Source organism: Schistocerca nitens, chromosome 1 (assembly GCF_023898315.1).
Source record: "Schistocerca nitens isolate TAMUIC-IGC-003100 chromosome 1, iqSchNite1.1, whole genome shotgun sequence".
NCBI lineage: Eukaryota > Metazoa > Arthropoda > Insecta > Orthoptera > Acrididae > Schistocerca > Schistocerca nitens.
This window is the reverse complement of record NC_064614.1, coordinates 1,021,585,741-1,021,605,313: the sequence shown is the minus strand read 5'-3', so window position 1 is coordinate 1,021,605,313 and position 19,573 is coordinate 1,021,585,741. Positions and strand designations below refer to the sequence as shown.

At 41.3% G+C, this 19,573-nt stretch overlaps 1 protein-coding gene across 1 annotated transcript in view; it reads left to right on the top strand.

Moving 5' to 3' along the window:
* Nucleotides 1–19,573, top strand: part of LOC126221762 (uncharacterized) — a 199,788-nt gene that overhangs the window by 104,547 nt on the left and 75,668 nt on the right. Inside the window, exon 4 of the mRNA XM_049942180.1 lies at nucleotides 3,623–3,738. Coding sequence (XP_049798137.1) covers nucleotides 3,623–3,738 — 116 coding nt within the window. The remainder of the gene's footprint in view (nucleotides 1–3,622; nucleotides 3,739–19,573) is intronic.

Sequence of the window (19,573 nt, the reverse complement as noted above, 5' to 3'; positions counted from 1 at the left end):
AAAAAATAAAACAACGCGTTAAGGCGATTTTATGAAAGGACAAGCGACAGCAAACAGCTGAGGGAGAAACGAAGGCAGCAATATCGGAAAGAGAAGAAGGAATGCAACGAATACAGAACAGCTATTCGGAAAGCAGAAACACAGTCCTGGAAAGAGTGCTGCAGACAGACACCAAAAAGCAACCCTTCAAACACATTCTATCGACGCACATCATGTGGTGGTGCTAAGTACATATGGGACCAAACTGCTGAGGTCATCGGTCCCTAGGCTTACACACTACTTAATCTAGCTTAAACTAACTTACTCTAAGGACTCCAACGTCCGACGGGGGAAGTCGCGCAAACCGTGGCAAGCCACCACAGACCACACGGCTACACCGCACGGCAGGCACATTGGGAAAATCATAATAATACTCCCAAGACAACTGTAAGCTAGAGTGATAACAGAGCCGTTAAGCGTTTAACCGGAACTGCCAACTGTATGGTCGAATATTTTGTGCCCGAGGACAATCAAACACAACACACGGAGATATCGCAAGCTAATAAGGTCTAACGAGCTGCTATCCAATGGAACGGTATATGTAGAGGTTTTTATACAGCCACAAATACAGTAAATTTTAACGAACTTTCCTGCAAACAAGACTCCTGTTGAAATTGATGTTAATAGTAAACTCCTCTTCGAGGAGTGTATGGCGCGTTCCCAACTATCTCACCGCTTTTTACGACAGTTGCCAAATAAACACTTTCTTTCAGAGATTGTTGAAATTAGGCAAAATAGTAACCTTTCTCAAAACTGATAAATAAAACAACTAACAGTGCCAGTAACAGTAGCAGATGACCAATGGAATTTCTGTAAGTTAAAATTAGTTAAGAACTTTGTCCGTTCAACTGCTGCACAAAAGCGCTTGTCAGTTTGGATACGTTAGCAGTTGAACACGACACTGCTGATCAAGTAAATTTTAAAGATGTAATAACGAAGGAGAACCGAAAGTGAGAGAAAAAGTTTAGTAATTTTAGCGTAATTGGCATTACACTGATTTATTTTCAAAGTAATTACTTTTAAAAATGAAAAAAAATATGCTTAACAATTTGTGGCTTGGTACAGATATTCGCTAATTAATTTCAACTGTTTTGTACTGCTTGATTATCAGTGGTATCTTAAGTTACATGTTAAATATATACGTACATCAAGTAATAGCAAGTGTTATATTGTACCTAGTTTACGATTCACGTAAATCCATTAAAACTCCACTCTCTGGAGAATAAGGGAGAAAGATTTATCTGAAACCCATAAACGGGATTAACTTAATCGCTTTTTGAGAGCTCTGAACCTAGTATAGCGTTAAATCTAGTGAGGATATGTCTGTGGTCTCCACTGAAGGACATGAAGAATTCTATAGTTAAGTAAGTTCGCTGAAAAAAAAACGTACTTATCATTTCAGCAGTAGTACGTATGGAAAGGATGACTATGCGATGTGTGAATTAGTTGGGAAAAGCTGCAGGAGTCCATCAAGATAGTCAATAGCCTAATGACTTAAAAAGAAGCTACGCCAATCAGTAAGCGATGACATTTTCAGCTCAGTTACTAACGAACATAAAATCTCCTTAATTCGCAACGGATTTCTTAACACATAATGTCTGTAGATTACGATATACAAGTGTTTATGTGGATAATACGAAACCGTCCATTTTATGAGGCTTACTGGATACTGATTTGATTTCATAGCTAGTTGAGGATCAATTTACGCAGTACTCCAAGCGAGATGGCAGGGTGGTTAGCACACTGGACTCACATTCGAGAGGATGACAGTTCAAATCCGCGTCCGGCCATTTAGGTTTTCCGTAATTTCTCAAAATCGCTCCAGGCAAATGACGGGGTGTTTCCTTTCAAAGAACATGGTTAATTTCCTCCCCCATCCAGGAAACAGTCCATGCTTGTGCTTCGTCTTTCACAATCTGGATGTCGAAGGTACGTTAAACCTTAATGCTTTTCCCCTTATTTCATGCAGCACATAAGAAACAATGATAAAAAATGAAATCTGTGAGTAAAGTTTCGCATTTTGTCGTTCTCGGGTCTAAGTAGTATATGCTTTTGCAGTTAGAAGCACAGCAGAGATTAATGTACACAATGAGGGCATGCACATTGTTGTACGAGCTTCGTTTGATATTTCAAATTATTGTTAACTTCTATGAAACTGCGAAATTTGAAGACATTATGTACATAATTATAATTAAGTAAATTATAAAATTCGGCCAATTTCTGATAGGGAGAACAGAGATGTGGGCATTTACACTACCACACAACTGTTCCCCTTCACGAGGAACACTTCTATTCAAAGAGGAACGTACAAAGATTGCTAGTAGTACAGTTTACAATTCGTATGGGAAATAAATTTTTCAGTAATGGGTATGGACGCTCTAAGTGAGAACAAAATTTAAAACATAACATTACACCAGACATGACGAAGGCGATACTGTGGCACTAGTAAACTAAGTTACCTAACGTGATCTGCATTTCACTTTGTCTTCCTGTAGTATCTAACTATGAGCGTTTTCGTGGAGGAACAGATCTGATATCGTTCTTAGTCAACAATACGCTGACATCTAGACATAATTTCGATTTCTTCCATGAACAGGAAATATTTCGCAAAATAATCAGGCATTTGAGAATGAATAAAAGAATGCTGCAATTGTCTCATCTTTTAGAAATTGTCCTGAATTCGTTTTGGTTTCCGAAAGAAATTACAGGCTTCATTTATTCTTTCGACGTATCTACTGGTAGCAAACGTTCCGTATTATCTCTGTAATCAGTAAAAAATGTAAAGCTTTGCAATATTATTACGTAACACATTCATCCGAATTTTACACTTTATACTACACATTTAACACAAACGGAAAAGGCGCTATCTTATCGCTGGCTCGCAATGTTAACATGGAGCCGGCCGGGGTGGCCGAGCGGTTCTAGGCGCTACAGTCTGGAACCGCGTGACCGCTACGGTTGCAGGTTCGAATCCTGCCTCGGTCATGGATGTGTGTGATGTCCCTAGGTTAGTTAGGTTTAAGTAGTTCTAAGTTCTAGGGGACTGATGACCTCAGAAGTTAAGTCCCATAGTGCTCAGAGCCATTTGAACCATTTTGTTTACATGGAATTGAAATCGATCAACATACTGCAGGTGTCGTTCCGTAAATAATTCGTGTCTCTTTGCTATTATTATGTCAGTATGACACAAACAATATCCGATACACGACAATAGGAAGTGAAAGTCTCGAGGGTATTGAACCGTATAGGATAGAAATAAGAGCACCTTTCTTGTACCGTGCAACAATACTACAACGGGTTCCTGTGACTTGAATAATTTATTTAGTTGAGTCATCCTGCATCTGAGTCGTCTAAGTAATTCTAGGTTAGTTATAAAACCGTAACAACTTCTCCTTTTCATGGTACAACAAGATATTTTGTCTGCTGTCTAAAAAAACACTCTCTTGTTCCTCTGTCAGATATCTTAAAGTAGTTGCGTCTTACGCGGAAAACACGAAGCGCCAGATGTTTCATGGCTGAAAGCAGCTAAATTACCTGAGAGCCCTACTCGCGAATGCAGCCGTGTTGAAAACTTCTGTTTCAGGGGGCACACGGCAAGAAGTGCAAAGTGGATCTGGCACGTCGCCAGCAAAGCCTTCACTGCGCCTGCTTACTGATATGCCCTGCCGCTCTTCCAGGCAGATGTGCCATCGCCGAACAGTAAAATGCTCTCACTCTGCATTTAGCTCTCTCCTACTCAACGAACAGTATTTGCAGTTTGCTACAAAATAAATAGGGTAAGGAATATTTATTTAGATAAGAAAACGTAAGGACCGTTACTTTTCTGTCGCGATATCCAGTTAATCATACGCTGTCAAGTTGAGTAATGGTATTTCACCCTATGCCTGTGTTAGCAAAACCCATTTCACTAAACGCGAATCATAGTGACTGGCCATGGTTCACAGACGAAGCACAACCGTTGCAATAGTCGTCTTCTCTCGCTATGATGCGATTTTACTGTAGGTGACGCGCGTGGTTGATATCGGCCAACCTTTTGGAAGGTTCAAATGGCTCTGAGCACTACGGGTCTTAACGTCTGACGTCATCAGTCCCCTAGAACTTAGAACTACTTAAACCTAACGAAACTGAGGATATCACACACATCCATGTCCGAGGCAGGATTCGAACCTGTGACCGTAGCGGTCGCGCGGATGCAGACTGAAGCGCCTAGAACCGCTCGGCTAAATCGGCCGGCCCCTTTTGGAAGAGTGGAACGCAACTTACAATGGAAACACTCCACTGCACCGTCCCCCCCCCCCCCCCCCCCCCAATCAGATTTTCCGGTAAGATGGCACGGTGGATAGCAGTGTTGGACTGCGAAAGGGGAAATCCGTGTTCAAATCTCCTTCGTGCCCCTTGCGTCTATTTTTTTTCCCACAAAATTATAAACTGTCCGTCCGGTGATTGACATGGCTGTTAGCTGTATTCAGATTTGTGTCTGTGTCGTGGTGTAACGTCCGTTTGCAACAGTGAGGTGTAACGAAGGGACCTCCAGACATACATACCTCCTATTTGTTCTACACCAGTATCGCATGTTATGATTCTCGCGTCCCGTTTTGGAAGTTTTGTCCCTTGCATTCCTTTGTTCCAACATAGTTCACACCCGTTATTTGTTGTTTTCATTTCTGTGAGATTCAAATGGTTCAAATGGCTCTGAGCACTATGGGACTTAACATCTATGGTCATCAGTCCCCTAGAACTTAGAACTACTTAAACCTAACTAACCTAAGGACAGCACACAACACCCAGCCATCACGAGGCAGAGAAAATCCCTGACCCCGCCGGGAATCGAACCCGGGCGTGGGAAGCGAGAACGCTACCGCACGACCACGAGATGCGGGCATTTCTGTGAGAGATCTGTGTGGTATCTCACTTGCTCTTAGCCGGCCATTGTGGTCGAGTGGTTCTAGGCGCTTCAGTCCGGAACTGCGCTGCTGCTACGGTCTCAGGTTCGAATCCTGCCTCGGGCATCGATGTGTGTGATGTCCTTAGATTAGTCAGGTTTACGTAGTTCTAAGTCTAGGGGACTGATGACCTCAGATGTTAAGTCCCATAGTGCTCAGAGCCATTTAGACCATTTTTGGACTTGCTCTTACTATTTATAATGTGTAGTTGCAACGGTAATGCGTGTATATTCTTACCACGTCACTCTTAATCTGTAACTCATGTATAGTATGACAACTGCCAAGACTACATGAGGAGAATACACAGGTCAAACGACCGGACAGAAGGTTCATAATTTTGTGAAAAAAAGAAAGAAGTATTACACGAGGAATATTTGCACACTCATCTCCAGCTTTGCAGCCCAATAAATATGGCAAATTTTTACGTGGTTTTTGCAGTTAGCTAGATGTTGCTCTTCTTGAGCTAGGATCGTTCACTGTTTCTACTTTTCTTCTTTTTTCACAGTTCAGTAGATCTTCTTTCTGTTTTCATACATGACCTATGCTCAGTATTTTATGGGATATCCCCTACGCCTTCTTACCACAACATCAGAGGGGGTACGATGGGGGTTTCCCTTGTTAGATTTTTTTGAAATAGCCAGTGATGGAGTGCCCAAAGTGCCATCTGTACGGGCCAGGCTAATTCATCAGTGACTAGAAATAATGCGGTACTTTACTGGACCTTCGACGTTCTGCGAATGGATTAACGGATCATAACTCAGAATAACGTTTCTTTGGTGACTGACCACTCTAGAAGAAAGACACCGCCAGGCTGATTTATATACACGGTATCAACTCGTAATACGGGTCATCTACAGATGCACATAACTATAAGCAACACAGAAACATGAAAGATAGAATAATTATAAGAGTAATTTTAAATTAAACGTATTATCTGTATAAAAGTAAAACTTCAAGAAGTAATTCATACATACTAGCGCGGAGACCAGTTTGTCGACAGCGCAAGGATTCATAGATTCAGTAATTATACGGAAAGCAACTTCGAGTGATGAACTGCACAATCATCTTCCGCAGCAACTGTTATAATTAATTATTATTGGTTTCCCCATCTGAAGCTTACCGCAGTAAAGAGTATTTTTCACCAAATGCGTTTTGCGTTTGTTTGTAAATCATCTTCTGACTTCATTCTGAAAATATGGATACAGAACATGTCTCTACATTTTCGTATGTATGGATTAAAATGGTATCATTGCTTTTTACTTCGTTATTATCGTAGGTTGAGGTCGAAGTAAAGTTAAATACCCACTCACTTTTGTCAATTTTTTGCCCTGTTTGAAGTCAGTTTGTCTTGCGCTGCATTTCACTTCACCTCCCTTTAGCAGAAGTTTGTAGTGCAAATAGTAATTTAGTTTCATATTTTCCAATTTCAGCACAGTGTTTATTTCATTCATTTGTTTCCAGTACTGGTTGTGAAAATGTCTTTTTTGCGTCAGCGTGCGAGCGCACGCGCGCGCGCGTGTGTGTGTATGTGTGTGTGTGTGTGTGTGTGTGTGTGTGTGTGTGTGAGAGAGAGAGAGAGAGAGAGAGCATGTGTGTTTTGTGTTTTGGCTGACGGGTGGGGGGTCTAAACGCCGATTACAGGCAGATCATGGGAACTTAGGGAGACCGGGGGTTGTAATTGGATGAAATATGTAGAAGGTTGGTTGATTTGGGGGAGGGCACCAAACAGCAAGGTCATCGGTCCTGAAATATCTAAAAGTGTGATCATATATCTACGTTTAAAATTTTTAAATTGTGCATACTAAGTAGACTAGTAATTAAAAAATTACATGGATTACCAGATTGATCTGGTGGTTCAAGACTTGTTTCGTACTACGTAGTTACGTTGTCATGACTGTGGTATTTGTCTTGTAGGATGAAAAGCTGTTTTTCTTGTTTATCCCTATGATTTTCACGGCTGTGTCTCTGGTATTGATATTATGTAGTCGTTGTAAGTTTTCCGTAAAGTTGAGTGATTTGCCCTGTATTTCCATCCTCTTTGTAACTCGTCTCAAATCTCGTAGTATAAGCTTTCTTTACATATATTTCATTTCAACTGATATATTCCTGATATGGATATGTTTTTTTACTGATCTTGAAAACAGTTTTTGAATTGAATTTTTGGTTTCGTGAGATACTTTTATAATTTGTTTCCTGAAAAAGGTAGGTATTCTGCGTATATATTTGTGACTGTACGTGACTGTATATGAAAATAAAAAGAATGTAAAAGATGGTATTGGCCGGCCGGTGTGGCCGAGGGGTTCTAGGCGCTTGAGTCCGGAGCCGCGCGACCTCTACGGTCGCAGGTTCGAATCCTGCCTCGGGCATGGATGTGTGTGATGTCCTTAGGTTAGTTAGGTTTAGGTAGTTGTAAGTTCTAGGGGACTGATGACCTCAGATGTTAAGTCCCATAGTGCTCAGAGGCATTTGATATTCAATGACATACAACTAAAGATATAGAGGCAGGTGTTTTTCAAAGATTCTGGGGAACAGGAACTGCCTTACAGCCTAAATACAAACATTAAACAGTTCTGCAAGTGCCTTAAGACAATATGAAATCTTCTGTGGTATCATAATGGGTGCAGGTAATCGCAGGACAATGAAGTCAGGAAGTAAACATAGCACCAAACCACATAGACTGGATCAGGGAATCCTTAAATAAAAGCGGTCAGCAAATATTTTGGATACTACATGAATGTGTAAACTGTATAGAAAACCCTCCCCGCGCCAAAAAAATGGTATCTGCGAGTGCTTTCGTTATAAAAAATTTAAGCATGTTTAACCACTGATTGTGGTATCATGATGACTCCAGACACATCTGCGGCACTTGTAACACTATTTAATATTCGTCTCTTGGACTTCACCTCATGTCACCTTGGCGAAACGCTTAAATATCGTGATAAGTTCTTAGAGTAGATCTCGACTGCTTTAATGTTGCCAGCGCTCTGCATAACATCTAGACACTGCGTGGCAACGTTATGAAGCATAGCCGTTGCTTTCTGAGAAACAGAAAATTGCATAACAGGTAAATAAATTGTGTCCTACAGATGATTTGAAATACTATGAAGCAAATTTCTCATTGTAAGGAATTGCAGGTAATCTGAGTGCAATACAGAGGCGTGTTGGAAAAAACTGAGACTACCACAAATGACTAATAATTGGCCTTGGACACTTGATGACGAAATGCGGAAGAAGCAGGTGCCGGTAACATTGAAATGATCTTCCGCAGCAACAGTGTACTGCCCCAACACTTGGCAGAGTTAATAACCAACAATGACCAACCACTACCGATGGAAGCCATGAATTTGACATTTGCTTGTAACGGAGCTGTGTCCATCCAGGGTAGAGGTCCGTAAAGCTTCTTAAGCACGGCTGCGTATTGATAGGAAAAAAATATTAAACTAAAAGAATGGAGTCTAGCTTTTGCACTGATATACGTATCTGGGCAACAACATCAACAATTAACAATATCTGGCCCTTGGCCGTAACAAATCATCATATCTAAGATCACTTAGGTAGTAAAAAATAAGACAGTAAAACAATTTTTGGACATATCTAGCATCATATCACACAACTACACATTAGTCTAATAGTACTAATGTCAACTGATACCTACCACAACTCTTTATCAAACTATCTACACATGCATATTAATAAATTCTCATACAAAAACAGAAGTATTTGGTTATTCAAATAGAACAAGTAAGAAGATGAATCTCAGAAGACACACTGACAGTTTTGTTTAGACGAAATACTTGGATATTACTACAATTAATCAGTTTCGTCGTTTGTGTTTAACAACTAGAACTACTCTCGCTCAGGGTGCACACACCAACAAATCTGTGTGCCACCGACAAGTAACTACGAGTACAACTTGCTACTCGACAGCCACAGACTTACGTGCAGAATACTGTCACTAGGAAATCTACCCAATGCACGACTCCTATACCACACAGTACACTGTATCAACCATACAATCACTAGCTGTAAAAGCACTCGGGTAGCGGTGCTCTTCACTCTCAGAAGGCTCTTTCTCCACCTCGGATAACTGTCCGTCCGGCCGAGAAAACACTCCAACCGCTCCGGCAGGCTGTTGTGTCTACACAGTGAATCCGGCCGACAGTACCGCAGCATACCAGTTTCTCTAGTCCCTCGCTCTCGTGTCTAATCAGAACAACCTTGTTCGTCTGAAGCAGCAAATGACCCAACACCTCCAGTCCCAGCCCACCATTATGGATACCTCAGGCGCCACGCCAATCCGGCACGTGGCGATGCTCTGCAGGCTTGTCCACTGCTTTCAATGCGGCTACGGCGCCTCCAGAAGTTGTTGCTGGTTCCATCTGATGCACCTGACTGCTACTCTCCAACAGTCCTCGCCACCGACTCGGCCAAGGTGGTGTTCACGGTAATCACGCCCGCGGCGTCAGCTCTCTCGCGGTAACAGCAAGAGATCTCACACAAAATGACTTTCTGCGGGCGAGTAAATCAACCATGCCGCTTAACATTGCGCATTGGTAAAAACAACAGCACTAGCATTTTGGGATATCACGTTTCCCGTGTAGTACAAATCCACCACATTAAGCAAAGTTGTTCTGCACACATCAGTACATTTTGACCGATCACTGGATGCCTGGAACCTACAGGGTGTTTCAAAAATGACCGGTATATTTGAAACGGCAATAAAAACTAAACGAGCAGCGATAGAAATACACCGTTTGTTGCAATATTCTTGGGACAACAGTACATTTTCAGGCGGACAAACTTTCGAAATTACAGTAGTTACAATTTTCAACAACAGATGGCGCTCCAAGTGATGTGAAAGATATAGAAGACAACGCAGTCTGTGGGTGCGCCATTCTGTACGTCGTCTTTCTGCTGTAAGCGTGTGCTGTTCACAACGTGCAAGTGTGCTGTAGACAACATGGTTTATTCCTTAGAACAGAGGATTTTTCTGGTGTTGGAATTCCACCGCCTAGAACACAGTGTTGTTGCAACAAGACGAAGTTTTCAACGGAGGTTTAATGTAACCAAAGGACCGAAAAGCGATACAATAAAGGATCTGTTTGAAAAATTTCAACGGACTGGGAACGTGACGGATGAACGTGCTGGAAAGGTAGGGCGACCGCGTACGGCAACCACAGAGGGCAACGCGCAGCTAGTGCAGCAGGTGATCCAACAGCGGCCTCGGGTTTCCGTTCGCCGTGTTGCAGCTGCGGTCCAAATGACGCCAACGTCCACGTATCGTCTCATGCGCCAGAGTTTACACCTCTATCCATACAAAATTCAAACGCGGCAACCCCTCAGCGCCGCTACCATTGCTGCACGAGAGACATTCGCTAACGATATAGTGCACAGGATTGATGACGGCGATATGCATGTGGGCAGCATTTGGTTTACTGACGAAGCTTATTTTTACCTGGACGGCTTCGTCAATAAACAGAACTGGCGCATATGGGGAACCGAAAAGCCCCATGTTGCAGTCCCATCGTCCCTGCATCCTCAAAAAGTACTGGTCTGGGCCGCCATTTCTTCCAAAGGAATCATTGGCCCATTTTTCAGATCCGAAACGATTACTGCATCACGCTATCTGTACAGTCGTCGTGAATTTGTGGCGGTACAAACTGCCTTAGACGACACTGCGAACACCTCGTGGTTTATGCAAGATGGTGCCCGGCCACATCACACGGCCGACGTCTTTAATTTCCTGAATGAATATTTCGATGATCGTGTGATTGCTTTGGGCTATCCGAAACATACAGGAGGCGGCGTGGATTGGCCTCCCTATTCGCCAGACATGAACCCCTGTGACTTCTTTCTGTGGGGACACTTGAAAGACCAGGTGTACCGCCAGAATCCAGAAACAATTGAACAGCTGAAGCAGTACATCTCATCTGCATGTGAAGCCATTCCGCCAGACACGTTGTCAAAGGTTTCGGGTAATTTCATTCAGAGACTACGCCATATTATTGCTACGCATGGTAGATATGTGGAAAATATCGTACTATAGAGTTTCCCAGACCGCAGCGCCATCTGTTGTTGAAAATTGTAACTACTGTAATTTCTAAAGTTTGTCTGCCTGAAAATGTACTGTTGTCCCAAGCATATTGCAACAAACGGTGTATTTCTATCGCTGCTCGTTTAGTTTTTATTGCCGTTTCAAATATACCGGTCATTTTTGAAACACCCTGTATGATCCAAGCTTGGCAAATAAGTACTTCCGTTATTTGACTAAATGGTGCAAAAATTTGTTTTTATGCTTCGGTTACCGAATTTCTTATGGCGGTGTGTTGTTATGGCCCAGAGACACAGTCACAAACATAAGTCATCTCCAAATATCGGCGGCAAAATATTGCCCTAATGGGAACGGGTCCAAGGCGCTTGAGTGTAGGCCCCTATGATTCAGGCTGGTGCTTTGCACTACTTCACAGGACGCCTGTCTACATATTCGTTCTTAACTTGGGGGGGGGGGGCTTGGTGGGAGAGACCTTCTGCCGTTTTATTCACGCCTGTATCAATGTCGCACCCCTCAACTGATCACGCCACTCATTTTGAATGGTCCCTAGTGGCTCCACGCTGTACATGAAAGCTAAAATGGAGTTCATTTTCCACTCTATAGCGGAGCGATCACATTCATGGGGATGTAGCTCCATAGTGTCTTCAAAGAAAGGTTGTAACGTCCGAGGATGTCAGCAGAGGGAAAGGTTGTCAAGAACTGCATGTTGCTCATTGTACTGCAAACTGTCGAATCCGACCGCGAAATGTGTGGGAATCAACGCCTCATGGGAAGGGTTGTTTCATTGCCGCCCTTTATGCCAATCCTTTAGGCCTCTCGTCCCTATTCTGTGCGACGGCTTGTCTTGAATGTTTTCCTGGCCGTGCATAAGGAAGTTACGAGATTTCAATGCCGGGCGTCACGGGTCTGACCTGCATCACGGCGCGTCAAAGGAAGGGGCGAGCTTCTGAGTTTTGGACTTTATTTCACTTGTCTTGTGGCGTTGCTATTTGGAGCGTCGTCGTGCTCGAGGGTGACTTCGGCGGGCACCACGTTTTTGTAGCATATAAGGGAAAATTGTATGCATCTTTGAGACAACTTGTGCGTCGCAATGGGAGTTAAATAATAAAAGGTGATCCTTTAATTTTGTTGAGCAATGTAGTTCCTGGAATCACTCCTTGAACTCTGTGTAGTTCATAGTAGTGCGAAGAAAATCTGCCACGTCTTAACAAAAATAATCTTAATGACCTGTGGAATATGGCCGAATTTGACAAACAATATTCTTATTTATTTATTCTCATAGAATCACATCGCATGAGACGGAGGTATGATCCAGCCTCACCACAATATTCTCATAATCGTAACTTCTGTCACACTGTTATCAACATAGTTTGGCATGTGAAGCGTGAGCGCAGAAATTCTTTGACACCGTGCTACATGTTACGTCGCAATGAAAGCCAAAAATGGTCAGAAAGAGAAACATGGAGCTCGTCCAAATCGTATTCGTGAAGAAATAGTCCAATCTGTCGCGAAATAATCAGAAGCATTTCCACAAACCACAGACATTACAGACGAATGCCGAACCGGTACGAAGTGTACAATTGTGGTCTGAATATAGAAGCATTTTATCGTAATTACTTTCTAAACTGCTCCAAAGGAAGAACGTTCAACCGGATATAGAAGACAAAGGAGAATGTTTCTTCAGTTGTTTAATACTGTGTTTCAACTACCAAAGTCAGATACTTTCAGGATTTGTGATGGGCTGTACACTATACTTACCATTCCGAAGTGTACTTGCACAGTGGAAAAAATGCAACCTACGAGTGTCCACATAATTAGCCCTGTTAAAACGTTCAGCCACCACTCCGTCCAGTACACGAGAAAATCGAGAAAAAATATAAATTAAATAATTTTGATAATTACTCGTGGAGCGGTGCAATAGAATTCTATCCAACTTCTCGGAAGAAAAAAGAATCCCAGAAACACTGCAACTATGTGACCAATAAGTATTCGTATGTTCGATCGAACTTGTAATTCTTCCTCTCAGGACTATAGCAAACTTACCATTAATCGTATGACCAAAAAGGTCCATCATCATACAACAGAGGGAATGCACGAGTGAACTCACAAGTAATGCAGTGCCTGTTTTGTAAAGAATTCTCACAAAATATATCATTCTCTTAGTAGATGTAAATTAGCATGTAGCACCATTCCACTAAATAACTAAAATAACTCTTCTGTCAAAAATCAAACAATGGAAAATCCAGGATGGAATGTAGCAATACTAGAGAAGGAAAGTTGCTACTCACCATATAGCGGAGATGCTGAGTCGCGATAGGCACAATTAAAAGATTCACACACTCATAGCTTTCGGCCATTAAGGCCTTTGTCAGCAGTAGACACACATACACACACACACACACAGACAGACACACACACACACACACACACACACACACACGCACACACACACACACACACACACACGCACGCACTCAAGCAAACGCAACTTGCACACACATCTGCAGTCTCAGAGAGCTGAAACTACACTGCAGTGTTCAAAAACGCAACTTCGGGAATAAAATCGATAAAAAATATTTCTCTTCCTTAATGGCTCAATTTAACCGCTATACACAACAGTTTCAAGGTTCACACTTTTAGATGCTGTTTATTAGCTTTGCTTCTACTGTTTAATACTGCGAAACCACTTCTACTCACGATATACGACATACCATTGCCGTATACAGACAAAAGGGAACTGTCCTTTCCGCGATTCGGAGTGGCCGAGCGGTTCTAGGCGCTGCAGTCTTGAACCGTACGACCGCTACGGCCGCAGGCTCGAATCCTGCCTCGGGCATGGATGTGTGTGATGTCCTTAGGTTAGTTAGGTTTAAGTAGTTCTAAGTTCTAGGGGACTGATGACCTCAGAAGTTAAGTCCTATAGTGCTCAGAGCCATTCCTGAACCTTCCGCGATTTTTGGATTTCAAAAGTACATCGTATACTCTCCAAAGTTTAATATTCATTATTGTCCAATCCTAGGAACAAACCTAGGCACGGTAGCCAAGATAAAACACTGCCGAATAACTTTGCAGTTCTTGGTGATCTAATAATGTAGCAGCTTAAACTTTTATTATAATGTCCATGACCTATTTGATAAGACCTAATATGTTGTAACTGCTACACAAGTTGATTAAGTCGAATTTTCGCTGCTCAGTAGTACTCTGCTCATGGAATAGAGGTTTCGCAGTAATCAAGGTCACAAAAGTTTGCACTAAGTAAAGAGCTATACGTTTTCATGAAATACAGTATGAGAGAGCCACTACCTTTGTCGCGCACATCAGCTCACGGGTAAGCTCGTCACACGCTGTTCTGTTCTAATAATTTGCACATATTCCCACTGCTATCAGTTGGCCAGCGTGGCAGAGGCGAAGACGTAATATTGGTACTCCGTTTTTATAATGTCTTTTTAGTAGAATAAGTTTGTCGTCATTCAGTATAATTCTTATGCTTTTAATGAGGGGTTACCCATGGTAATGGGGACATACTTTACGTTGGGCGCGCTCGGCACTTGACAGTCGATTCTTGGCCTACTCTCGACATGTGCCAACAGAAATAAGATTATCTCTGAGTAAGGGGCCGTAGATCTCTTACATCGAGTCACATCCCCTTACGTACCCCTGAAACGATCTCTGTCGATTTCTGTTAATTAAGAGCAACGTGTTGGATTCTGTCTGCAAGAAATTCTTGAATCCAGTCACAGACCTAGTACACGTATTCGGTAAGATGAGACTACTGTAAGCACAGCTGTATCGAGGTTTAGCACTACTCACCCGTCTCACCAAAGTCATCAGAGGCTGGCAGGTCATTGTACCATACTTAGGGTTGTCAGAAACCCTAATACGACGTGATAGCTCTCAGACTGACAGTTAAAGACGGCTGAAAGACATTAGCTGGTAGGTCTTTCTGAAAACTCATAATATTGATTGTTCGGTCGTTCTTGTTGTTTATCTAGCACACTCAGAACCTTATTTTTACTTCTGCATGAATGTCATCATGTACATGAAAGAAAGATGAACAATTAGCATAAATTACAATATATTATTTAAAATAATTCAGAACTTACAATGCGAAATGGCCACCGAAGCGTGCGTTTTCTTCAAGACTAGAACAGGGAGCGTATGTAATATCGCTGGTCTTTTTGGTTTCTTGCACTAGCGAGTGAAAGAACAATTACATTGCTAGATAGATTCTATACGGTTATCTTATAAAGTCTGTTTGTACCGTTATTATTTCGTTTCATTACAAATTACCGTTCTGACAGTTAATTGTACGCGTATTTTAAGAGTCCCCGCGTGATGCTTTCAATATTTTTAAGGTTTAACAATTTTCATTTTACTTCGTTTTTTATCTGACTTGTTGTCGCACGGTTTTATATTTCGTACTGTGTATCGGTATAACTTCACATCATAATGTTGTCCTTAGCTGGTGGGAAAGATTGTGACAGTATTCCATTTTCCGAACACTTCATTGCAAAATGTAGAATTCCTGTCAAAATCAAAGGACAAATGTTACAAGAACCCAAATATATGGTAATGAAATGACTCAATGCATGTTTTTATAAGGCTGTTACAAGAACTGTGTCATATTTGCCTACTTTTAGGGTTATTAAAAATGAAAGATGTTATTTTTAATGAAAATATAACTAAGCATTAAGGTAATTAATATTTCTTTTTAAATAATAATTAAATTATTTCGATGTAAAAACTGTTGATATTAGCACGATTCTAATTAGCGACTTCATGATACTTGTTTCATGCTGCAAACTCAGCTGCTGACAACTACAGGGTGGCGCACGAAATGTGTTACAATTTTGTTTTTGAATATAAACTTTATTGTTAATACAACCTGAAAGGAACATATACTACAATGAAGAGCCGTCCATGGAGATTTCTTCTAACTCAGCACATGCTCAATATGTCCACCATTTCTTTTCATAACTTCCTTCAAAAGAACACTGAAGTTAGTGATTACTCTACGGCACATGTTTTCCGTAACTTCACTACAAGCTTGAAGAATAAGTCTTCTGAGCTCCATAAAATCACGTGGACGTTTCGGGAAAATTTTTTCCTTTAGGTACCTCCAAAGAAATAAGTCACATGGATTGAGGTCTGGAATATTGGGGGGCCAATTTTGTCCGTCATTGAAGCGACCTGGAAACCTGAGTGAAATGATCGTGTAAAAACTCCAACACAGTATTTGCAGTATGTGGCCTTGCTCCATCTTGCATGAACCACTGCGTGTTGAAGGACAAGAAGCTGTGGAATGAATCTATTGCGAAGAATGCTCAAATAACGCTCGCTGTTCACAGTTTCTTCAAAGAAAAAGGGTCCAATAAGTCCGTGACTGGAGACTGCTGCCCACGCTGTAATTATCGGAGCATAATGTTGTCGTCCATGAAGCACTTGTGGGTTTTCAGTGGCCCAAAAGCGTACATTTTGTTTGTTAACCACACCGTCTAAATGAAAATACACCTTGTCTGTAAACCAAACGTTGTTGAGAGTTTCTTCCCTATCCTCCACCCACTGAGCAAATAGTAGTCTCTGCTGATTGTGTTCTTCAGTGAGCTTCTGCGCACAGGTCATCTTGTATGGGTACATATGGAGGTCACTTTTAAGAATGCGTTGAACGGAGCGTCTGGATATTCCCAGTTGCACTGCTGCCTTTCTACACGATTTCCCGGGACTTCTCTGTACAGCAACTCGTACCGCTTCAATATTCTCCGGCGAACAAACAGGCTGAGGCCGAGGTAGCTTCGCTTCCAATAATGTTCCTTCTTGTACAGATTTATCGTACATCCTGTGGATGGTCTTCTTGCAAGGGACCCATCGTGTGTTAAACTGTTGTCGTAAACGCCTCTGAGTCACAACAAGGCTTTTCGTCTCATGAAAAAGTAACACGATTGCCTATCGTTGCTGTGTCGTCAGTCTTCCATTGTCAGCCATTGCTGCTTACTAGTCTCCTAGCGGCAATATCGTGAATTACACGTCATTTAGTAACTCATTTGTTTTTCCAAGCTCTGATGGTACTGCTGTAGAGATCGCAGCGGGATATCTAATGTGCGTCGTAAATTGTGAAAGAAACAATTGGTAACACATATCGTGCGCCACCCTGTATATTTAGTCATAAAATTAACCTTTATCAACTTTTTTGAGAACTACGACATACTGTTTTAGAAAAAGTATGTCTGAACACTGAGCTTCATATACTAAAGATTAAAATTAAAGAGTGCCAGTGCTGGAGGTCCTGCTGCCACACAGAGACGTGTCTTCAGGGAGCTCTGTCCGATCCTTCGACGGCCACATCTTGTGGGACAGTGTTTCTCCCTCGAAAACATCTGCATCCACGTCATAAAATCGTCTTCTACTTGCTTTCACTTTGAGGCAATAAATTTACTGTAATCAAAATAATTAATAAAACAGTGTCACAAATGTTGAATAAATTTCAGAAAGGACGGGTGTAGTTTCTTTCAGAACATGTCTCACACGAATAATCAAGTTCAGTTGGTAATGGTGAATTTTAATCCAAAAGGAGGACCAAAGATGGAGAGCAAAGAGTGTGAATTCGCACAAATACTGGCCACTTTGGTGTGTAACACAGATTCTTACAGTGTTTTTGTTGGTATTTTATTCACTTTTTGCCTTTCGTTTCTTTAGTGGTATAATCCATGCTACATAAATTTTAATAACTCAGTTCAGTTTTTCGCTATAGATATTACCCGTTTTACTCTTTGCATGCAGTATCTGTATGATATGTGTATAAAACAGTTTCGTTAAAATGAAGCAATTGGTTGTTATCTCGTTCTGAAGTCATTTCTCTTACCTATAATTGAATTGGTAATCCTGTACGACTATTACGTGGTTTTAACGTGAGATACTATTTACATTTCATAACGCAAAATCTACAGTAGTTTAAATTTTTTATATATTTTAAAGCAGAGGAATTGAAACGGATCCGCCGTATCAAATTCATATAATGAAGTCTCTCTGTTAATTCTGTGTTTCGTTGCCAGTGGCTGCCTGTATCCGACGGTAACAAACATCTAAAAAGTAAACGAGTCTCTGACCTGTATCTTTCCTGTGTCCTAATCCAGTAATTAAAGCCATAATGTATGATTGTAATGACCTGAATGCGTATTTATCACGAGTGGCGTAAAGTCTGTAGACTATTGTAACACATTTCACTAACTTTGGGTGCCATGGATAGAAAAGTAGAGAAGTTTAACTGTACTGACAGGACGAGCTGTTCGTCAGAGGATAACAGTGAATTTAGCGAGGGGTACTTTGTCTTCTGTTGGTAGTTTTCCCCATCACATTTTCAAAGCAGGACCACTGGTCAGGATCCTGTTCTGTCAGCGTCCTGTTCTCCGACACTTCGTCGCGGCACTAAGCAAGGGTTCAAGTATTTTGGTAGATGCTACCTAATAGTTAAATTTGTTAACATCGAGTACAGATTTAAGTGTCAGGAAGTCGTTTCTGAAAGTATTTGTATGGAGTGTAGCAATGTATGGAAGTGAAACATGGACGATAAATAGTTTGGACAAGAAGAGAATAGAAGCTTTCAAAATGTGGTGCTACAGAAGAATGCTGAAGATTAGATGGGTAGATCACATAACTAATGAGGAGGTATTGAAATTGAATAGAATTGGGGAGAAGAGAGTTTGTGGCACAACTTGACAAGAAGAAGCGACCGGTTGGTAGGACATGTTCTGAGGCATCAAGGGATCACAAATTTAGCATTGGAGGGCAGCGTGGAGGGTAAAAATCGTGGAGGGAGACCAAGAGATGAATACACTAAGCAGATTCAGAAGGATGTAGGTTGCAGTAAGTACTGGGAGATGAAGAAGCTTGCACAGGATAGAGTAGCATGGAGAGCTGCATCAAACCAGTCTCAGGACTGAAGACAACAACAACAACCTAATGGTTTCGTCGCAGGTGTTGGAAGGTTCTCTAAGTGAGTGATGATTGTGTTGAATAATTTTGTTTCAGTTTTTGGACGTTATTGGGAAATTATGGTAGTCATTTCGGTTGTAATTTTCTGTGTGCTCGAGTATTCACGACTTCTGTGGTAGGTACTTTGTTTGCGGATCGAAATGCTCCGACGTGTTGTAATAGTAAAAAGAAACCATGTGCTTTTTTTAAAAAAATAATGACGTAAATTCACCTACATTGTTTCTAGTAAATTCAGGGGAAATATTTTCAATTAATGTGGAATTAAAATTCTTATTTTCAGTGATGTCTGGTGAAAGGTACGTGTTGATTTAGTATAATTAATAGTAGTAAAAATCATTGGAAATGTCCTGCGATTATAATATTCAAAATTTGTGAATAGTTAACAGCTGATTTTTCCAAGCCTATGTAAGTATATAAGCGTCTTCTCTCACCACAATCACACCATTTTTGTTATAATTTTGTATCGTTCGTCAACCAAGCGCAGTGGACTTACGGGTTTCTATCGACAGAAAAATGAATCACTTTGGCCCTGAATTTAAGATGGAGATCT